The sequence below is a fragment of the Euprymna scolopes genome, chromosome 37, assembly GCF_053919585.1.
Source record: "Euprymna scolopes isolate OS-2025 chromosome 37, ASM5391958v1, whole genome shotgun sequence".
Taxonomy (NCBI): Eukaryota; Metazoa; Mollusca; class Cephalopoda; order Sepiida; family Sepiolidae; genus Euprymna; species Euprymna scolopes.
The window spans coordinates 83,428,625-83,453,124 of NC_136518.1; the positions used below are offsets into that span (position 1 = coordinate 83,428,625).

The 24,500-nt window shown below is 34.1% G+C and overlaps 1 protein-coding gene across 1 annotated transcript in view; it reads right to left on the minus strand.

Annotated features, from left to right (window-relative positions):
- Positions 1-8,691: 8,691 nt before the first annotated feature.
- The window catches only part of LOC145261257 (calmodulin-like), an 18,141-nt gene continuing 2,332 nt past the window's right edge, over positions 8,692-24,500 (minus strand). Inside the window, exons 3-5 of the mRNA XM_080119655.1 lie at positions 21,857-21,994; positions 16,760-16,945; positions 8,692-10,360 (exon numbers count right to left, since the gene is read on the minus strand). Of these exons, the coding sequence (XP_079975781.1) occupies positions 10,263-10,360; positions 16,760-16,945; positions 21,857-21,994 (422 nt within the window). The 3' untranslated portion in view covers positions 8,692-10,262. The remainder of the gene's footprint in view (positions 10,361-16,759; positions 16,946-21,856; positions 21,995-24,500) is intronic.

Below are 24,500 nucleotides of genomic sequence, written 5' to 3' on the forward strand. Positions count from 1 at the left end.
CACTGAGCTGAGCGTCGCCGGTTGTTATAAAGAACCCACTTTTCATCGCAAGTCAAAACCCGATCGAGAAACAGGTTGTTCTTATTGCGTAAAAGAAGGAAAGATGACACTTCATAATGGCATTTCTTTTGGTGGTCGTTCAATTCATAGGGCACCCATTTATCAAGATTTTTGTCTTTCAAATCTTTCAAGTATTTGGAAACTGTTGTATACATTACGTCAAATTCAGAAGCAAGTTCTCAAACAGTTGTGCATGGATTGGCTTCAACTAAGGTTTTTAATTGATCAGTCAACATCCGATGGCCAACCGTTACACTCATCATCTTCAAAACTCTCATCGCCGCCACAAAATTTCTTAAACCACCATTGTGCTGTGTATTCAGTAGGGCCAAATGCTTTGTTGATATCACAAGCTGTTTCAGTCTCTTTTCGGCCTAGCTTGAATCGAAATAAGAAAATTGTGCGAATTTGCTTTTTTTTCCATCTTGTATTCAACATTCTGAAAAGAAAACATAATTGTTTTAAAACGATTATAATTTAAACGATTAGATGGAGCGAAAAACGCTCTTTAAAATGATATATCAAGTAAAGTTATTATAACGAAAACTTATTTGAAAATACATCATTTGAAATCAAAATTAAAAATCTACAAGAACTTCGTCAACCTAAAATATATATACACTGCGTGTCAAATTATTAACAAGATAACATTTTTTTACCGATTTCAGAAACTTACCGGTAGTTTTGTATCAAAGCTTTGGAAATGTTGGCAATGCTGAGCTGCGCGTACTGTGAAATTTTCATACTGTTCTGTGCAATGTAAACAAGTTACCATCGTAATTGCTGAATTCACGGATTTTAAGATGTGTCAAATTATTAACAAGGCAGTTTGTTTCCTCAATAAAATGGGTCGTAAAGGTGGTTTGATTAGTTCTGAAAAGAATACTATTACAGAACAGCTAGCAAAAGGTAAAACTACCCTTGAAATATCGAAAATGATAGGAAGGTACCATCAAACTGTGAAGAACTTTGTCAAGGACCCTACAAAGGTACTCAAAGTTTTGACTATTTCTGTTGGCCAACGTCTTTCATAAAAGTCACGTCTTTTACAAGTCATTCATAAAAAAGGATCGCATATCCCCTACTAATTATGTCAACGTAGAAATTGCGATGCATTTATTGTGTTCTAGGCATTTTTCCTAGTTCATTTAATGTGTTAAAATTATTTCAATAAACAAGTTATGGGTATATAGTGTTTTTTTTTTCAACCTCGTTAATAACTTGACAAACCGAAATCAACAGATATTCCTATCTTCTGCCATAGTTTCGCTAATACTGCCTTAAATACTTTTATTTTCTGACTGGATTAGCTGAATAGTATTGTAAGCACTTTCTCAAAGTTTCATGGATTTTTATTCACTCCTTCCTTAAATATTTTTTAAAAAATGTGAACTCGTTAATAATTTGATATGCAGTGTATATATAGATTGGCTCCAGTACTGCTTCTTGTTGTCCTGAATGAACGTCTGCTACAAGTGGCTGTACACACCTACAACACATCTGCTGATATTTAAGCACACATAAATTTATTAGGATTTGTTTCACACTGGTTTTGTATATATACCAGCAGTTCAACCCAGCTTTGCTCGGGCCCAATATACTGTTCATGACTTTATGTGCATATGTATATATATATTAAAAAGTTTGACTCATATCCAGATAACCTACATCTAAAATTTCAAGTGTTCAGGCCCAAAATTGGCAGAGGAGTTTGATAGAGTCTAGTGATCTCAGCTCCAGTATTTTTTTTTTACTTACAAGACGTGAACTGTTTTGAAAAACATAATACTCGCATGCACTTTTCTTTCCGTTGTTACAAAATAGGAATTTAACATTACGTTTAATATCTGCAGTATTTCTGTTTGTAATAAGTAAGAATTCTGCATTAATTAAAATATATTCATGTGTATTCTACGACCGGAAAACGCCAACCAGCCTGCTAATATATATGTATTCCAGGTTTAAAATATCCAAAAGATAAAATATTGAATTTTAACAAAGTTATTGATAGTGCTCAATGAAAAGGGCAATATACTATTTTATTCAATTTAGGTAAATAAAATTACCATTAGTCGCGACAGAAAAACTACTGTTTCAATATAAACAGATCATATCAAGCAACTCTAGTCTCTGGTTGTTATTGAGGCAAGTTTTATATAAAACTAGCTTGGGTGCCCAGTGGTTTGGAGGTGTGTGTTGAGCAAAAAAAAAAAAAAGAAGAATTGGTAGTAGGCAGGCAGGCAGGCTTGAATCCATACCATGAAGGAAGGGAAAAAAAAAAAAAAAAAAAAAAAAGACGTGACATCTTTTCTGTTGCGCCCATCGCCAAACCGGAAGGCTAGTCAATCGAAAAGAGGGGAGGAATTTCGAAAATATCAGCGAAAAAAGCAATCCTTGTAGAAAAGTGGCCAGTTGAGGGTGAAGGAATTAATGTTTTTAGGAAATTTTTCGATACTTACCGTCCGAAGGGTGGAACTTCAAAACGATACCGATCTCGTGAAAATCTGTTGCCTCTGTCGAAAGTTTTAGGCAAATATACATACATACATACATACATACATACATTTAAACAGACAGATGAGATTTATATAATAGATGAAAGGGAAAAAAATTCTTTTGATTTTGAAAAACGTTTTATTGATCAAATTTGAGGAAATAACAATAATAAATAGTTTTACATAAGTTATAGCTTATAATAATCGGGAGGGGGGGGGCAAGGTATGTTCTTTGACGTTTCCAAATAACATTACCTTGGGTGGGCAAGATATTTGCTGCAAAATGTTTTAGTGGAGGAGGGGGGGTAGCATGTCTCCATGAGGACATTTGAACCGATTTGATTTATTACAAAAAAAGGTCGATATTTTCTGTGTCTTCATTTGATTGGAATGTTGGTAAGTTATTGGAACATGAATATACAACAAATATGAGGGTGATTGAATGGAGTGGGAAAGAAAGGAAAGAGAAAGAAAGAAACATGAAAGTAGAACAGAGAGAGGGGTGAGAGAGAGAAAGAGATGAGGAAGAGGAGAAAGAGAAAGAAAGAAAAGACTAAGGAGGAGAGAAATAATGAAGAGTAGGAGGAGGACAGATATTTGCAACTTATTGAATCATGAGAAATATTTCAATGCTTAGGGAAGAGAATAAGAAAGAATAGTTAAAGAGTGGGGAGGAGAATAAAGAGAAGGAGGAGGAATGGAAGGAGTAAGTAGGGGAGAAGATAAATGAGGAACTATTGAAAGAGATAAATGGGGAGTAAAGGGCAAAGAGAAGAGGGGGAGAGACAAAGGGGAAAAGTGAGAGTCGACAGAGAGAAAATGGAAGTAGGAAAGCAAAAGAATTAGAATACAATATTTTGTCTTACAAAAATCAAATGGAATGATACACGATAAAAACACATTTGGCCACAAAGTGATTTTTTTTATATTCAAGTGATGTCGTTTAACAACAAAAAATGATGTGAAATGAATTTACAAAAAAAAAAAAAAAAACATTTCTGACAAAACTTTTAAGTTGAATAATTATTGCATTTTATTTTTTTTAGAACTTTCCTTTGATTCATTTTTTAAGAATAATCAGTCTTTCACAACATATCCATTGTTTCTCAAGAAATGAAGAGGATAATAACACGACTACATATCTAGTATCCACATTTGAAACTAGTTTATTTACTTCAAAACTAGCTTTGAAACCTAATAGGCGATACCCTTTTATCTTCCCTGCAACCCCTTTCCCACAGAAGAGATATTGCAAGCATGTCTCTGGCTCTATCGTTATTTTCATGACAAATGCTCATCAGCTCCAATCAATGGTCCTCCCTTGCCAAAATTTCACAAAAATTATCCGACTAGCTACAACCACTATCAACAATTTTCCCCACTCTCTATCTGTGCCTAAGTCTAAACATGCACTCCATGAGCAAAGCATCTTTCCTGGAATTGCTTCTCCGTGGAACACTGTTCCATTAGTCTGCTTCTCAGGCGATTACAATATGGTAACCTTCAAGTCCAATGTAAACAAATTCTTGTTGAGCGATCCCCTTAAATAATCAAAACTTTACCCAATCTACATCATTAATGATTACTAACACTACCACCTTACATTCATAAACCCTTATCCTCGAGTGGCTTTCAAGCCTTGATAAGTGGTGACTCCTTTGTAAAAAAAAAAAAAAAAAAAAAAATACATTTAGAAACAAAAATGATTCAGAGTTAAAACAATTTTCCTTACAAATCTATGTATTAATATCATAATATCCTTAATGTACGTACATACATGCGTCACTGTTTGTAGATTATCAATTATTTAATCAGGAGATCCTATTTATTAAAAAGGGAGGATAGGCGGAATAGTATAGAACTACACTATCATAATGTTTATAGAATGTGATAACCTACTAGCTTCCTTTTTAATAAATGAGATCACCCAATCACCAAAGACGCAATAAAAAAAAAAAAAAATTTAAATAAAAAAAAAATGTTGTTATTAGGCCGTATGTGAAACTAAAATATACCTTCTTCGTCTTCTGGCTAGGAATCAAGGGTAGTATGTGTTCTGTCTAGAGTCTAGAGATGGTACAATGATATCGTGGGGTCTCCATCTGCACCGTGCATCCATACAATAGAAATATATCACAGACTCCGATAAGGATTTTAGAGATGAACCATAATAATCAGATTACTTAGATAAATGTTTTTACAGGTTTAACACAATGGGTCTATAATAATATTGCAATGTTCTTGGCCTTCAGGACAAGATCAAAGTGTAGTATCCCTTAGCCGGTGTAACATAAAATATTCCCCTGTAAAAATTATTCTGTTTTTATCTATAAGAGAGAAAACCTATTTTTAAGATCATATTTTGTTTATACTTATCAGATGAATTTCTGTACAATACCTATTTAAGAACACTGCCAGACATATAAATTAGCTTTGTGTGAAATTTGCAAAAGATAGACTCAGGTGTTTCAGAACCTATGAAGGAAGGAACTCACACACACACACATAATAGTATATATATATATATATATATATATATATATATATATATATATGTGTGTGCGTGTGTATAAACACACACACATACATATATATATATATGTATGCATGTATATGTATTATGTATATGTATGTATGTATGTGTATGTATGTGTGTGCGTGTGTGTAAACGCACACACATATGTATATGTATGTGTGTATGTATGTATATGTATGTGTATATGTATGTGTGTGTGTGTGTGTAAAGATGAACATTCTCTTACTAAGCAAAGCATGCACACTAATACTTTTGTTTTTCATTAACGCAGGTACATTTTTTTGCAGATGCAAACGTGTACTCCATATTATTTGGATTCTTCGAACTACTGTTCTCATCTTTTGGGTTATTTAATGATGAGAACAGTAGTCTGTAGGATCCAATCAATCCTCATCTCAAAAATTCAGATACAAACGGTAAACTTCAGTTAGACAAAAAATACTTTTCATAGCAACATTGAGAAAAACAGATTTAAAGTACAATATTAAAACATTGATTCAAAAAAAAAAAAAAAAAGGTGGATTCGTGATATGAAAATTATCTCATGAGAACAAAGAAATGGTTGAAATTTATTGAATGAGACAATCTCCTTATTTGGCAAACATGATTCTTTCTTCTTTTCCAATCTGACAGTCTGGAGGGAGTGGGGGGGGGGCTGCAATGCAGCATGTCTGGACCAGTATTTAAATTGTTAGTTTTGATTTCTTGTTGGCAATTATAATTTTTAAATATTCATGAAAATCTTTTAAAAAATTATTTTAAAAAAAAAAAAAAAAAAAAAAAAAAAATCAAACTTAAAAAAAAAATCAATCAATGAAAATTTTTTTAATCAATTTTTTAAAACAATATTAAAAAAAATGAAGGTAAAATAATTTTTTAAAAACTTAGAAATATAACATCTTTTAAAATTAAAATTTTTTAAATCAATTTAAAATTTTTAAAAATAATAAAATACCAAATAAAAATAATTTTTTTAAAAAAGCAATTCTTTTTAAAATTCAGATTAAAATAAAATTTTTAAAAAACTTTAATTAAAAAATATTGATATTTTTTTTTAAATATTTACGAAAAGAAATGTTGTTTTGGGTTGTCTTAACAGAAACGGTTGGCAACAGATTTTGCAGTTTCATTTTGATTAAAAAAAAAAAAGGTAAACATTATACCAGCTACAAAACTTTCATCATAAAAAAAAAATGCATAATTCTGTTTATAATATACAAACATATCAAAACAAAAACATTTTTTAGTAAAGTCCCATTGGTTCACAGTCATACTCCATTTTTTTTTCTGACAAAATACAAGTCAGAAAATTTATAAAAAAAAAAGGACTGGTGCCAGTAAGAAAAACTGCATGGGTGAAGAGAGAGAAATTTAAGTACAAATACAGACAGAAAAAAAACATTTAAAAAAAAAAAAAGAAAAAAGTATACAGGACATTTTTGGTCAGGATTGACTAGACATAAGTCTGTGACCGACCAGAGTTGAAGGAAGAAAGACTAGGTTTTGTTCCTTGAATAAATTACAAGAAGATAATACTGACGATTCAAATATAGAAATAAATTTTTTAAAAGCTTTAAGATTTAACGGTTAAAAAGACCAAAAAAGACCAGACAAGTGTGATATTGCTATTTATTAAAAATAAAATTTAATTTTTTTTTTTTTTTAATAAATGACAATATTTATTGAAAACAATTTCACACTCATCTGGTCTTTCTAACCGTTAAATCTTAGATGGTTATCGAGTGTTTCAAATAGTGTATTTCTTTTTAAAAAAAAAAAAAAGGTTCATTATTGAAATTGTATTTGGCATTTTTTTTGCATTGTTATATATCATTTTAAGACTAGTATCTTTATCTTGGTTGTTCTTAGAAAAAAAAAACAGTTCAAATTTCAGTTTCTTTTATTGATTTACTCTTAAAAGAAAAATCCAGCTTCATCTGTAATGTTCTATGAATCATATCAAGAAGATCCACTGTGTTAGCTGTTGAAATGAATCTTATATAACCAAAGTTATGTTTCCGGGTCATTTTTGCACTTGATTTTTATTAAAAGAGTTTGCCCTATAATTTGGCTTGATAAAAGCAACCAAGGTAAGGAGATTGGTTTGAAAATTATAAATAATTATGAAATTATGTTTAGTAAATGTTATAAAATTTCACGGTCATATCGTTACGCAAATTTTTATACATCAAATGACCTATCGAATCATTTTCGTTTCCTTTTCTTTTCTTTTTTTTAAAACTCTTTCAGATATAAATATTTTCCATCACACGATTTTTAATCTTCGTCATTCAAAAATGAGGAATAAAACTAATTTTAATTCTTGCTGCCTTTGATGTAAAATAATAAATGGAAAACAAAAACATTTTTAAATAATTGCATTGATTTTTCATTTTGATTTAAGTTCTACAATTTGTGGTTTGAATGGATAATGAGCGTTGATTCTGTCGGTGTCACTAAAAAAACATGAATGGATGAAGAGAAAGAGATTTATGAACAAGTCGACTACAAAAAATTAAAAAATGGCTACAAAAAGTCTCCAGCCATGTTAATTTTTTTGATCAGTGTTTTCTACACATGAGCATTGTGACCTAACTATTCAATTCCTACAGCTACGAAACTAGAAAACAGAGCTAATAAACCTGACAGCGGTATAGGACAATAAGGAGAAAGAAGCAACCTTAGTAGAAGTTAGTGTCTCCAATGATGCGGAATTAAACAAAGCTGAGAGCGAAAAGATAATGGAATGCTAAGTATGACATGAAAAGAAATTGGAATCTTAGGAAGATTTCCATTATTCCAGTAAGTGTAGGAGCAACTGGTTTCATGAAAAAGTATTTAAAAAAAATACCTGGCAAATTTACCCGGTGAACCAAAGAGATGGTTAGAACCTTAAAAAGATCTCTCGGTTGGAATGTATGGGATAGTGAGTGAATGTCCAGTATCCAGTAGGATGCTCCATCCTCAGTTAAAACAAAATAAGAAAATTAAAAAGAAAAAAAGGAATTGAAAGAAAAAAACACTAGAAGAAGAAAGTAAAAAAAGAAAACACTACCGTTTTTCTTTTTTATGGAAAATGCTCCAGACGAGACATGGAGCCACTTGATGTAAGGAGTTTAAAAAGAAACAAAAAAACATACAACTTTAAGGCCAAAACCTTGGCAACGATCAATGTTAGATAAAATAGATTCTGACCTAGAAAACAGCAATCTTTCCCTTTTTGTCAGAAACATCGCTGCAAGAATGCGAGGACTAAAGGACAAAATAAAGGAAGCGAGAGTCATGCAGGTGCCGAAAGTAAACCTAAGATCCATTTTCTCCTTATGTTTGGCACAGATTAGAAAAAATATTTCCAAATGACAAAAACGATTGCAGTAATTTGTCTTATAATTTGTTAGTTTCAATATTTTTGCTTCCTTGATTTTTTTAAGATTTAGAACAAACAGTTCTACAACAGTACATAGGGGAGACATTTGTTGTTTTTGGTCGGTGTTAACTTGACACAAAAATTGGTCAGTGTTAACTCGACATCAAAATTGTGATTGCCAAAGTTGAAGGAAGAACAACTAGAATGAAAAAAATGGAGTAGAATTCAAAAACTTATCCAATCTCAATATTTTTTTTTTATTCCTCCATCTTCTGCATTCAGATACAAGGGTTAGAAAAAAAAAGAGTATCTTTTGTTGTTTGTGGTCAGAATTTACCAGAAACAAGCATTGTGACAGCCAGAGTTGATAGAGAAACGAGAACAAAGAAAAGAATGGAAAGAAATACAAAAGGTACCGACAAAGAATTTATTTTAGATATGATTTTAAAGTTCAATTCGATTTTGACGGTATCTTTTCATTATTAAATTGTCAGGTAAAAGTACAGAATAGTTACAAAACGCCCTCCCGATATTAAGAATGGTTTTTAAATAACAGCATTATTTCAGCATGACCTGTATTCTACACAAAGTATCTAAAAAAGACACAGAGAGTTATTGCAAGAATTTATCAGAAAATTTTTTTTTCTCGTTTGCTGTTTTTTTATTTCTTGATTGAAGGTCAGGAGTCGTTTGATTTTAATCAGAGACACTAATCAGTCTTTTATTGTTGTTTTTAGTATTGACTACGAGACGCATGCATTCTGACCGTGATAGTTATGCTTGTTTGGAATAAGATTTGATTAAAAAACAAAAATATAGAAAAATCTCAATGATGTACACACACCTGTCATGGAACGAAGATGTCGTATTCTGAAAATTAGATAAATCGATCATTTTTTTTAATAAGAAAATCAAATTGTATAATTTTTAGCGATTTTAAGATTAAATTATATTCATTACAAGGTTTATTTTGATTTTGATAGTTTGAATCTAGTTGTCTCCCTTTGCTTATAAACAATAGCCGCTAAAAATTAGTAATCACTAAGATTGTAAAATTTGACTTCATTAAATTAAAAGAAAAAGTATTTGGTCAATTTATATGATTTTTGGAGTATAATATCTACATTCTATGATGGGTACATATATCATAAAGATTTGTATTTTTAATTAAGTGTAAGTCTAAAAAAGCACCTAAACAAGGCATAAAGAAAAGAGGAAAAAAAGGAAAAAAAAAGAAAAGAGGAAAAAAAGGAGGAAAAAAGAAAAGAGGAAAAAAAGAGGAAAAAAGAAAAGAGGAAAAAAAGGAAGAAAAAAGAAAAGAGGAAAAAAAGGAAGAAAAAAGAAAAGAGGAAAAAAAGGAAGAAAAAAGAAAAGAGGAAAAAAAGAGGAAAAAAGAAAAGAGGAAAAAAAGAGGAAAAAAGAAAAGAGGAAAAAAAGAGGAAAAAAGAAAAGAGGAAAAAAAGAGGAAAAAAGAAAAGAGGAAAAAAAGGAGGAAAAAAGAAAAGAGGAAAAAAAAGAAAAAAGAAAAGAGGAAAAAAGGAGGAAAACAGTAAAGAAAGGAATGGAAGAACTAAAATAAACTTCGAAAAATTGAGGGAATTGAAAAAAAAAAAAGACATGAAATTTTTAATGTCTGCTGACCTCTCTGGCAGAAAATACTGAATCATTCGTTTTCTATTCATTCTAAACCACATTTTTCTTTGTTTTCAAAGTGTAAGATAAAAAAAAAAAAAGCAGAATCTCCCCCCCCCCTCTTTATCTTTTTGTCTTTTTCTCCCAGCATGATTCCACTTGGTGAAAGATTTCAGTAATCTGGAATTGGCGTGAGGAGATTTACGATAAAATCATTGTAGTCCACCAAACCAGTCGAAGATACATTGAATTGATGGAACAAATTATCCACTGAAAAGAAAAGAAAAACATTTTTTATAAATAAACTTGATACAAAGTGAAAACATTTTTTATAAATAAAGTTGATACAAAGTGAAAACATTTTTTATAAATAAAGTTGATACAAAGTGAAAACATTTTTTACAAAAATTCTGATAGCATTGTCAATTTAATTACAATTTGATTTTGAGTCCCTGAAAAATTTTATAAAACTTCTCATAACAGCATGAACGTGAATTATTCCTCTCTTTCCTCCGCAGGATAGATCATGTGACTAAAATTCAAATGTGTACAGTTCAAAGAATGGTTAAAAATTAATTCAACAAGGTACACAAGATAGGTGGGAATCGTCATGAGAGAGAGAGGAGGGTCATTTTGTCAACTAAGCTTCAACTCCTGTCCCATCACCGCCATGTTGCATCCCTGTGTCTGTTTTACAAATATTTTAATGGAATGTGCTCTGATGAACTCGTTGCACTTGTGCCTCCCTCAACGTACATATTCCTGACAAACCTGCTTAACAACAAAATCACACCCCTTCATTATTGTGGTCTCTAAATGTCAGAAATCTTTCTACTCAAATAGTTTCTACCCTCGAACATCTAGACTTTGGAATTCCCTTCCTGCTACCTGCTTCCCTGACCGTACTGATATGCAGAAGTTTAAATGTAACGTAAACCAACATCTTGTTAATCTTTCCTAGGCATGGTCCCAAATAGTAGCCCCTTACGTCCAAGTTGCGATATGTCTTGTTTGGGGTGAACGCGAGTTAGAAAAAAAAATATTTTTGTTTATCATTCTTAAGACAAAAGACCGGACATAGGATTTTTGATGTTGAGTCCGAAAATTTTGTAGTCACTGTTAGTTCAGACAGTTTTAAGTTTACAACAGTCGACGACAGTTGGCAGCTTGGAGGTCCCTTGAGAGATCGGAAAGCTTGGAGTCGGAAAAAGCAAATAGAGCTTTAGCAGATGAGGAAATGAACTGATCAACCGACCGACAAAGATTCATCACTCAGAAAACAATGGATTTAAACACAATCGGAGTTGTTGTGACGTTTCGGGATTTTTTAGATGAGATTATTTGTATTATTTGGATTCGTCAAACTACTATTCTCATCTTGAGTGTTCTTTTCACAACATTTTGGTCGATGTAACCTCCGACCTTCTTCAGGTGTATCTTGTTGAACTCAACCCTTTATTTACTTCACAGGGGTACAATGCTCTTGTTCCATCAGCCATGACTAGACAGACGCCCTAAGTAATTCGCAATTGTACTTTTCGGTCAACCACACTGAGAATTGAACCTTGAACCTTCAGGAGAATATCACATTTTACAATTGATTTTTCCAAGTACTCTAACCACTGCGTTCCAACAATATAATTAAGGTACCAACCACATTAGCACCTGCCTAACCACATTTTTGTGTTTGGGGTGATGGTCATGAGTCTTATTGTATGGTGGGGTTACTATGATAATTGTTTCACATTAACAAAAAAAAAAAAAAATGCATAAAAGCTGAAATAATTTTTTGTGTGTGTCCCGACAAAAGGAAGGTGGACCTGTAAATTCACCCTTGTTCGTTCATCTGTCCGCACTTTTTTCAATAACTATGCCTTGGAATATTTTGAAATTTTGCACAAACATTAAACATGTTATAAGTAAAAAAGTAACAGACCAGATTTTCCAGGAAAATTCTGGTTCTCCCCCCCCCCCCTAGGGGTGCCTTTCGAGTTAAAATGGCTAAAATTGACACTTGTGCTTTTTTTTAAAAAAAAAATTGATGCCTTGGATTTTTATAAAACTTTCTGAAAAGTTGTAACTAACTGATTTCTATATAATTTTGTTTATCTATACTTCGCGATAACTCTTGGGTGTGCTCCAGGGGCTCTTTTAGGGCGAATAAAAACACCACATTTTTGGGACTATTTTATCATATTTGTCCAAAATTTTCTGTGTATGTCTATTTAACAGTTTCGCATGGTGCTGAACTTAAATTTAAATATGTTAATTCCTTGGGGACTTTTGGGGCTAAATGGGGGGGGGGGAGGGCTAAACTTAGTCATTTTTTTTTATGCCTCGTTCACTGTGCGCTCACAGGGGACCATGCATGCTTCACTTGTTCTCCTTAACATTTGAGAAGTTTAAAACCCAAGTGTTATTCATTCAAAGAATAGCCTTTTTTCCTTTTATTTTGCAGCAAAAACTGCGCAGCCAAAAACAAATGCCCCAAAACTTAGCACCATGAGACTTGCTAAATAAAAATAATTTTTTTTCTTGTGCTATTTACTTGCATCCCCATGAGGGCAGAACTAGACACAAGGCTGAATTTTAATGTGGGGAAAAATCCAACTCCACAAAAAGGAACACTATGGATTGCAAGACAAATAAAGATTATCTCAATTGAGAAGGATTTCTATCACTGATCAAGAACAGAAGAGATGAAAAGTAGAATCAGAACAGATACTATAGTTTCATCTCAGCCTAATTTGCACTAATGCCCATCTTAAGTATTTAGATTGAAAAGCAACCACTGTCACAACAGATAGGATGTTAATACGAATAATTGTCTACCTGTATAAGAGCCAAGTACGTCCAAGGATGGAGTACTGTTGCCACATTTGGGCAAGGGCTACTAGAAAATCTTATCCTGCCTTGACAGAGTTCAGAATAGACTTTGTAGCTTAGTGGGGGGGGGGCTTTTCTCTTCCCTCTTTCCTACAGAAGAGACATTGTGAGCCTGTTTCTGCTTTATCATTATTTTCATGGCAAGTGCTCAGCTGAAGCTTCAATCTATGGTCCCCCCCTCACTAAACTTTCACCAAAAACACTCGTCTAGCCGAAACCACTATCGATAATTTCCCAAACTCTTTATCTGTGCCAAAACCTAAATGTAGATTCCATGAACAAAGCTTCTTTCTTAAAATTGCACGCCTGTGGAACTCTTTTCCGATTGCCTGCTTCCCAGCTGACTACAATCTGATTCAAGTCCAACGTAAACAATTTCTTGATGAACCGTCTCCCTAAGTAATTCAATTTACAAAACTCCCACTACTTATGTTTACTAGGCTATAATCACATTGCCCAATGTATACCCTTTAACCCTTATCCTCGAGTGGCCTCCGGGTGATTCCTGTGTAAAAAAAAAAAAGAAAATTTGGAATAATCTGTAAACAACATTCAGATCCTAATGATTTATAAGAAGTGAATAGAGTTTAAGGTTTGTATTTCGCGTGGGAAGTGAATCAAACAAATAACTTGCCATTTTTATTATAGAGAGGAAAAAAAAACTATAGAATACAACTATCATTTCCCTTAAATTTGTATAAATTGCCTCCCTTGAACTCGTATGAATTATCTCCCTTGAACTCTTACAAGTTGTTTCTCTTGAACTTTTATATTTTAAAATTACAGTTTTGTTTTGTTTTTTGTAGATAGTTTCTATTTGTCTTTTTGGGAGCGTAGAGTTAGATACAAGGCCGGTTTTTCATGTAAAGAAAATCTAGCTACTGAAAAGGAGCGCTCTCGATTAGGAGAGTGGGACAAAAAATTTAAATTGCCTTAGTTTACAGAGATTTCTTCTTTAATGACTGACGACATGGAAAAAAAGTTTAGCATGAAAACAGATACCGTATTACGTGTGTTTTTTTTTTTTGTTTTTTTTTACCTTAAACAGTAGGAAAAGTTGTCTTAAATATTTCAGATATGCTCCCCCAATTTTTTTTTGGAATTCATTTTTTCTTTCTTATTCAAACAATCTATCTATTTATAGAAGTGTACATGTTCATACAGGATGGAACGATAAAGTTGTTGCCCTAAAGAAAACTACAGCTTTATTTTAAAACTTTTATTGAAAAAATCAATTCTGTTGACCTCTATTCAATGTAGCCAACTTCAGCCTCAATCACCGCCTTGATACGGATCTAGAACTGAGAGCATGCTTTTTTTCCACAAGCGTCAACGGGAGTCAGCAAATACTTGGCAGATGGCGGTGATCAGGCTGCCTTTGTTGGTGATGTTCTCGACATATAACCAAACAGCGGGTTCAGGTCGGAGGAGAAGGGGGGTGAGATAAAGGTAAAGTCGTAGCATTCCTTCTGAAGACAAACCTGGGTCTCTTTGGACTTGTGGGCTGGCGCAGAGTCCTGCCGCCACACCCAGGGTCTGCCAGCGGCCACCTCATTGCATCAGGGGATCACCACACTCTTCAGTACATCCAGGTAGTATGATGTGACCCTCACTTGAAAGACCATAATTGTGGCCAGAAACTTTGTTTTTATCACTCTGGGCATATCCCTGTTATTCGCAACAATCAAGTGATGCATGTTGAGGGTGCTGGCAATGGTCCTGTTGTTATAACTTGGATTAGTAGAGAACAGGAGTTGTACAGCAGCACATCTCCGATCTCGCTCGAACATTATGTCACTCTCAGACATGATATAAGGCTCCTATCGTTTTGGGATTTGTGCACACCTGCCAACTAATAGATGGTCTGCATCAAACAGAAATGGAATCGTGTATTTTCTAGGGTGACAATTTTATCGGTCCACACTATATTTTAATGTACAGAATTAACTCTTAAGTCATTTTAGTTTTAGAAAAGTTCTCAATGGGTAGCCAATCCATTGAAGCCCCAAGATAAAAAATTGAATTCCTTCGCGTGTAAAGAATGAAAAGTATATGTAGAATTCCAAAATATCCAGTATGTTTTATGGATGATTCCAGGATCTGATAGGTTGGTAGCAAAGCGTCTTTCCACTTGATTGGTCAATTCCCTGTCTCTAAATAGAACCTTCCAATTTTTTTAACTCATTCCCTGTATTTATATAAAAAATGTTGCAACAAACTCCTAAACTAATTAACCAATTATTATGAATTTTAAAACACAGCTGAGTGGCAAAAGAGTTGGTAATGTCTAATCTAATTAGGCCCCGTTTCTTAGTGTTTTGTCCGAATGAAATGGAACTTTGGTCATAACTAGTTTATTATACTCAAAACATCATATCAAAACACTAGGGTCTTTGGCCTTTTTTTCTCCGTTCTACAACATATGTTCTAGGTATACTTTCTATGTTGTTTTTTTTGGGGGGTCATCCTGCAATTGAATTAATTATACATGGAGGCAGATATTTTTTCTTGGTTTTCAGGCCAAGATCACAGTGCAGTATCTGTTTTGATGCTACACTTCACCTTTTCTGTCCTCGGTCAGTGGAGGAGAAATACTTAATGACTGAGAATTTTTATTTTTGTTTCTATCTAGAGTGCCCTTTTTGGGGAGCTGAATTTTCCCCATATTGGCAAGTAAATAAGAATACTAAAACTCTGTAAATTCCGAGACAGACGAGAGAAGGGGGGAGAGAGACAGACGAGAGAAGGGGGGAGAGAGACAGACGAGAGAAGGGGGGAGAGAGACAGACGAGAGAAGGGGGGAGAGAGACAGACGAGAGAAGGGGGGAGAGAGACAGACGAGAGAAGGGGGGAGAGAGACAGACGAGAGAAGGGGGGAGAGAGACAGACGAGAGAAGGGGGGAGAGAGACAGACGAGAGAAGGGGGGAGAGAGACAGACGAGAGAAGGGGGGAGAGAGACAGACGAGAGAAGGGGGGAGAGAGACAGACGAGAGAAGGGGGGAGAGAGACAGACGAGAGAAGGGGGGAGAGAGACAGACGAGAGAAGGGGGGAGGGAGACAGACGAGAGAAGGGGGGAGGGAGACAGACGAGAGAAGGGGGGAGGGAGACAGACGAGAGAAGGGGGGAGGGAGACAGACGAGAGAAGGGGGGAGGGAGACAGACGAGAGAAGGGGGGAGGGAGACAGACGAGAGAAGGGGGGAGGGAGACAGACGAGAGAAGGGGGGAGGGAGACAGACGAGAGAAGGGGGGAGGGAGACAGACGAGAGAAGGGGGGAGGGAGACAGACGAGAGAAGGGGGGAGAGAGACAGACGAGAGAAGGGGGGAGAGAGACAGACGAGAGAAGGGGGGAGAGAGACAGACGAGAGAAGGGGGGAGAGAGACAGACGAGAGAAGGGGGGAGAGAGACAGACGAGAGAAGGGGGGAGAGAGACAGACGAGAGAAGGGGGAGAGAGACAGAAGAGAGAAGGGGTGAGAGAGACAGAAGAGAGACAGAAGAGAGAAGGGGGGAGAGAGACAGAAGAGAGAAGGGTGAGAAAGGATAGGTGGAGTGGGGGGAGAAAAGAGAGAGAGAGAGAGGGAGTATATATAGGAATTTCACTAAAAAATTGAACGCACATCCTATACAAAATAAAAATTGATTGCATCAACCAGACCTCAGCTGATTCTATGACACGCAATGTCCAAATATCAACACACAAGAGCTATGTTGTCAGAAGACAAAGATACTCTTTCAACCGAAAGACTTCTCCAGACTAAAAAAAACAGAGATAATAAATACCTTCTTGTTTAGAGAGTTTGTCACCCAGATTTTGTAGGATATGTCTCAACTCTGCCGCAGGGATAGAACCGGTTCCTTTGATGTCGTGGGCTTTAAATGCGGCACGGATTTCCTTTTCAGTTTTCTCCACTTGACTATGTTGCCCCAATGCCTTCAAAAATTGCGCAAAATTCAAGCACCTCTCCTCTGAAAAAAAAATAAATAAACAAGCAAATATATAGATATACGGAAAAGTGACAAACCTACGCATAGAGCTGTTTATACAAATTAGTCAATGCATCAAAAAATCCAAAATCAAGTTTGTCAGTCAATCAATTATCAGGACTTTTGTCGAAATTCATCTTTTGCTTCCACTAATAAGTAACTGCACAATTACATTGACACACCGGTTCTCGCTAGATCAGCAAAGTTAAGCAATAATGAGCTAGGTCAGTACCAGAGAAGGTGAAGTGCTGTATGTACCGTGCCGAGTCATAGAAATTTGCATGTTGGTATCTGGGATGCGTTAACTCACTGGGGGAGATGCCCCTCCAAATCAAGACGGAAATCAATGCAAAACTACTGTCTTTACTTGTCTTCCCGAGATTACCATGACTGTACAGGGCCACCGCTGCTGAGTAAGTAACATATTTAAAGGTCACTTATACGGTTATGAGTGCTGGACAATCACCAACAGTAAGAAGAAGAGACTAGAGGCAACTAAAACTTGATTCTTGAAGAGAATTTTGAAGATATCCTGGACAGAAGAGAAAATAAACCAAAACGTATTAGAAATAGCAAACGCAGAAAGGTCTCTAATACGAACAGTACGAAAACGACAAATGAGATTCATGGACCATGTCTACAGAATAAAGCAGAATAGAACAGATTAGCTTGCCGGGAAAGCTTGTGGGTAGAAGAAGGAGAATACAACAGTGAAAAACATATGTTGACAGTCTGAACACCTGGGTAACATCAAAAATGAATTCATGAATGCCTCGAGAGAGGGAGATTGATGGAGCCGTCAATGCTTGTACCAGACAGGACATCACTTGAATGAATGAAGGAATGTAAAGTGGTTGACTATAATCGTGTGACCTAAAAGTTTCTTTTTTTTATTTGCTACTATACAGAGATGTAAGGGAGAGTGTCACATTTTTCCAAGGATTACTCCAATTAACTTTGCTCCTCACCTTAAAAACCTAAGTGTTTACTTAACAAGATGAAATCAGTATCATTTTTAAATTTTTAGTCTAAACTGAGGGTTGAATTTTGAAGACTAACCAGAAATATTTAAGCAGTTTTCAAATTTTATCAACTAGCTTTGACTGATTTCTGCAGTGGTGATAGGACAAATTTATCTACTTATAAATTTTCTAATTTTTGCAGATTTTTTTTTCTATTTTGCAAATATTAATTCCTCTAGTGCTGTCATATAAAAGACAATTTCTTTTGTAATATTCTATATTGGCTACACCATTATTATGATGTTGAAGTTCATTTTGTAAGAGACTAAAAGATATACTTCATTTTATTGTTTCTTACAAACAAAACATGACATGCTTCAATAAGTTTCCAGATTTTTTTGTACAGACACTTATTAATAGTATACACATGAAACTCTAATCCCTTTCAAAGTAATCTATGGCTGACAATGTACATGTTGTACCGTTTCAACAACTTCTGGAAGGCACCATAGAAGTTCTCTTGTGTGAGTGTGGAAATGGCTCTCGTCACAGCCTCTAAGGTTTTCTTTGAGCTTAGAGAATAACCAAAAGTCACAGGGAGCAAGGTCTAGACTAGGGAGGGTGAGGAACTATCTTGATGTTCATCTTGGTCAAATAGTCTGTGACAAAGGATGGAGTTGTGGACTGCACGTTTGAAACAAACTTTGCGCAAATCTTTTGCACCTTCAATTTCTTACGTGGCAAGCTGGCCTAATGGTTATTATATTTGACATCAGACTGTGTATGTATTGGTTCTATAGACATACGACGGTCCTTATCCATGTAATTTTTTATTTGGCCAATTAACTCTGGTGTTTTGACTTCCTTACTCCTTCCACACTTCTCATTATCCTTGCCTTCCTTGAATCTCTTATGCCACTCAAAAACTGATGTTTGATTCATGCAAGATGGTCCAAAAGCAGTCTGAAGCATTCCATACGTTTCTGCGGCATTTTTTCCAAGTTTAAAACAGAATATTTTTGCATATCCTTCTTTTAAAGCATCCTCACGTCCGGATTGCATTTTTAAATACATCAGCTGTGACAATTAGGCTTTAGTAGGGTGTATTCCAATTCCTGCTGTAGCTGTTAATTTGAATCCGGAATCATAAAAAATGGTCAGCCATCTTATAAGATGTATAGCAATGACATACTGAATTTTTAAGAGTCTGCAATTGTAATTGAAAAGGTCTGGAAACTTACTGAAGGCAACTCATACTTTTCCTTAGCCTTACCACTAACCATAAGTCTGGGTAGCAACAAATATTTGCAAAATAAACTGCAAAATTCAAAAAACAAATTAATATTTTCACAAATTTGCACGGCGAATTAATTTGTCTTCTCATCACCACGAGAGACAGACAAAACTACTTAGTGTTTGCGCATCTATGTTACTGTGCTATTTTTTAACAGTATTTTCAAGTTAAATTCAATTTTTATGATATTTTTGTCTATTAAATTGTTAGGTGAACGTACAGAATAGTTACAAAACACCCTCCCCTCTATATGTTAAGAATGGCTTTCTAAATAATTTTATAATTTCAGCATGGTAACATAGATGCACAAGTACCAACAACTTAATATTTGGAAGCCATTTTGGGAGCTAACTTCTACAATATAGTAAAGCTGAAATCAAGATGAATTTCTCAATCTGGTGAGCCATGGCTCTCCTAGTGTGTGTGTAAAAAATGGGACAGCACAAAAGTTTGTTTTAAACCGGCAATTGATTTCAACGAAGAAAGTTCAAATTGATTGATTGATTGTTTTTGTTTTACAGCATATCAACCCTTTTCGGGTTATTTAATGCTGAATTCAAAGATTCGGAAGAAAAATATTTTAATAGAATATATTTGTTTTCAAGTCGGTTTCTATTCAACCCATAGTTGGGACCCTAACAGGTACTACCACTCAGAGTGGACCTGGGAGCAATGGCAATTAAAGGGTGGCTCCACACTCCCCAAAGCCCGCAAGCTGAGGCCTCACTACTGGATATAGTTTAAGGTTATATCCAGGACCAAAAGTTAAAATTAAGAGAAAGACACAGAGTGCATATGCGAGGCTTGAAAAGAGACAGGAAGTCATTCTTTGATAAAATACAAGTCATCCAACTCACTTTTTTAGAATTCATTTTGAAATCTTACAGGAAAAGAAAGAAATAAAATTCAGCTAAATAGAGGCTGTCTGTAACTATAAAAGCCTGATTCTTAAAGAAAAGATTTCCAGTATAATTATTAGACTAGATTGGTGTTCAAGAGAGAAGGAGAAAGTGATAGGTTAAAAACCTCATGCAATACAAAAACTGTTACAATCGTCAGCACTAAAGGTGAAAAAACAAATAAAACAAACAAAATAAACTATATCTATATATAAGTGATCTTGTCCGTCTGTGGAACGGTCTCTACCAAACTACTCTGTAAATTTTGGATCTAAAGATTTGAAACTTGATATATATGGGATTTGGACCTGCTGAACAAATTCGATTTGGCTTTTATCTGGTAAAAATAGCTGCTAAGAGGTTAAAATTGAAAAAAATAGAAACATGCCAAACGTAAGTCGATAAAACGTTACTTTTACACAAATATACATTTATACCTTTAACATTTTTTTTTTAGTTTTTATATGCATATGGACTTTTCTAAGATGGTAACAAATAATGCTGGAGAACTATGTTTTGGTTTTAATTCTAGCTGATGGCACCCAAATCATATTTTTCTTATTCTAACTTTTCACTACTATATATTGCATACAATCAATAGAGAATCAATGGCTCTATAGTAATAATATGAGATCTGCATTAATTAAAATATATTTAAGCATATTTTATGACTGGACAACGCCAGGTGGCTTGCTAGTATATATATGTGTGTGTGTGTGTGTGTGTATAAAAGTGATTGTGTGTGCTGAAATGGTCTGTACCAAACTACCCTGTCAACTTTTGGTCTACAGATTTGAAACTTGATATATAGGGAATTCGGACCTGTGGAACAAATTTGGTTTTTTTTTTTTTTGCTGGTAAAAATAGCTGCTATGGGGTTAAAATTAAAAAAATCGGAACTTACCAGGCATAAGTTCACTTAAAGTGCTCCTCTACATTTATACATTTAATAACATTAATTTTGGAAGTTTTGATATCATCTGTTCTTGGGTCATATGACAGTGAATAATGCTGGAGAGTTAAATGCTTCGGTTCTAGTAAATCGTACCAAAGTTATTTTTTTTTTAACTTTTGAAATTACTACTACATATTGGGTACAATATAATAATCAATATAAATTTGGCTCTATAATATTAAATATGTAAGCTGCATGAATTAAAAAAAATTTTTTTTTTTATTACATTTTCACCCCAAACAAGGCACATAGGGGGCTACTATCAGGGGCAACAACTACTGGGGTATTATGTTGGGATTTGGGCAGTAAGATGTCGGTTCACCTTACACTTGAACTTCTGCACGTCAGTACAGTTGGGGAAGCAGGGACCTGGAATGTAATTCCAGAGTCTAGCGGTTCTGGGGAAGAAACTACTGGAGTAGAAATATTTTTTACATCTAGGGATCTCTACTGTGTGGGGGTGGGATTTAGCTGCCTGCCAGGTTTGTCGAGGGTGTCTACATCGTGAGGCATATTTTACGAGTAGGCAATGCTGGATGGCCTGCTATAAAACGATGCCACAAAACAAACAATGCCACAAAACAAAAACAAACAATACAACAACAAAAAAACAATACAACAAAACAAAACAAACGATGCCACAAAACAAACGATACAAAAAAAAATAACACAAAAAAAAATAATACAAAAAAAATACAAAAAAAAATAAATAAAATAATACAACAACAAAAAAAAAAAAATTCAAAAACTCTGAATTTTAAGAAATTAGAAATTAAATTTTACCATTCATGTATTTTTGGAAATACTTGGCAACTTCATTTCTGGTTGGACTATAACCCAACGAACACATAATCAAAGATAATTCTTCCACATCAGTGATGATATTCTTTTTCGCATGGAAGCTGAAACATTCTTTGAACTCTGAAAAAAAATATAGAAATCAAAACCTTAGTATGTAAAAAAAAAAAAAAAAACTGGCGCTTGTTCATTATTAAAGTGAAAGTCGAAAATCAAAAAATTGAATTTCAATTAAAACCAACAATATCTACTGAATTGTCATGTCATATAATGAACGTATTCAGAAAATTTCAAAAAATAAGGTAGAAATTTAATTCATAATATAGTTTCCAAAGATGATTACCGAAAATTGAGTTTTGCTAAAGAAAATAAACCGGAGAGTTTGAATCGTAACAAGGGAGATAATTACTTTCTGAAAACTGAAAAACATGGGCCAATTTAACAAAACTCAATTTTCACTAATTGTCTTTGAAACCCGTTTTCATTAATAATTAATTTTCTACCTTATCGTTTTTCGTAATTTTTGGATATGTTCATTACTGTGACATGACAAGTAGATATGTTGGTTTTATTTGAAATTAAATATTTTGATTTTTGTTATTATAACGGAGAAGCGCCAAAATTTTTTAACAAAAATAAAATTGATCATTTTGGATGTATATGTAAATATATATATATATATATATAAGAATGAAAATGTGTGCGAGTGTGAGAACACTTTTCAACTTATTTACTCAAATTTTTGATCTACCGACTTGAAATTTGGTATATTGGGTATTCAGACATGTGGAAAACTTTTTAATCGGTCTTCATCTAGAAAAAAAAAAGACTGCTAAGCGGTAATAATTGAAAATTTGGTACGTGGGGAGGGGGGTCATCAGATTTTTATCTGTTTATCCGATTGTGTATGCGTGAATTGTTCATGTGATAAATTATTTATGTTAAGAATAAGTAGGTTTGAAAACACTTTAAATATCGTGGCAAGCTGGCCTAATGGTTATTGTATTTGACTCACTGTCTTTAGGTTTTAGCTTCGATCTCAAAGAGTATTTTTTTATTTTTTTTTTATTTACAAGTGAAAATAACATAATACTCAAATGCACATGTCTGTTTCTTTTTGGGTTTTTTTTTTTCCTGAAGGAATTTAATTTTCTGCATTAATTAAAATATAATACTTATGTATATCTTACAACCAGGCAATGCTGGGTGGCCTGCTAGTTAATCGATACAATAATAAGTTATGCATTTCAAGTTCATTCATACATTTCACACATACTTAAAAAGATAAGATCATCTAATTAGCAAAGATGGTGATTGGTTGTTTTTGTTTTACGGCATATCAACCCTTTTCAGGTTATTTAATGCCGAATCCAGTGATTTTGAAGAACAATTTTTTTAATAGAGTATATTTGTTTTTTTTAAGTCGGTTTCTATTTAACCCATAGTTGGGACCCTAACAGGTACTATCAGTCCGGGTCAGAGTGGACCTGGGAGCAATAGCAATTAAAGGGTGGCTCCACACTCCCCAAAGCCCGCAAGCTGGGGCCTCACCATCGGATATAGATTAAGGCCATATCCAGGACCAATGATTCTAAGGGAGCATAACATCGGCAAAATCTCTTATTTGAAAATTCAAATATTTTAGGTTTGCATATTTTTTTTTGCACCATAAAATGGAGTCCTGTTGCTACATCTGAGCTGCTCGGTGCGCCTTATCTTGCCTTGATAGAGTTTAAAAACTTTTCTCTTTCCTGCAACGTCTTTTCCGCACAAGACGTTGCAAGCCTGTGTCTACTCTATCGTTATTTTCATGACAATAGTGGGCTAAAAAAAAAAGTTTTAAGTTTAGTTAATCCATACCTACCTCTATTACGAACAAATTTTTGTTTCTCACCAAAATATTCAAATAAAAAAAATTAGTTCCACGTCTCCAATTGGTCCAAAAATGATCTATGTTAAGTTTATATAGGAAAGTTATCCCCTACTTTAAAACAGTTAATGTTTGAAACAATATTTTTTTTGTGGATATTTTTTCAGCCTGTTTGCATGTAATCGCCCCAAAAAAGTAGAATCTAATTTAAAAAATACCAAATAAGTTAAGAATGCTGAAACGATTTTTTGGGAAATATCCAAGAAAATTTTCAGTACTTATGTCAACAATTCCAAGTCTCACCGAACACGTCCGAGATTGGTAAACCTTAACGAAGTTCACTGAATAATCTACACACTATGAACTGAACTGTATTTTTTGTTACTTTTATAATTATTATTAGTTCAAGTTCTCTCTGATTCTCCCTCCTCTGACCTTGAACACATGGTGCAATGGGTAACAAGGTGGTTGGTTAATTTTAATGGTTGGTTAATTTTAATGCACCTAAAAACAAAGCTTCCATCTTTACATCATCAACGCTCTGATCCCCATCTGGAATCAATTGAAATGAATGGCTCTCGTCTTGGAAAGGCTCCATGTTTTGACAAGCTTCTGGGTCTGACCTTTACTTTTGATCTAAAATGGAACACGTACATCAAATCTGTTGCCAAGGCTGCTGAAAAAATGGTGGGATCGTTCTACTGCTCCAGTAGATATCTCACTGCTGATGAAATTCTCTATCTGTATAGGAGCCAAGTA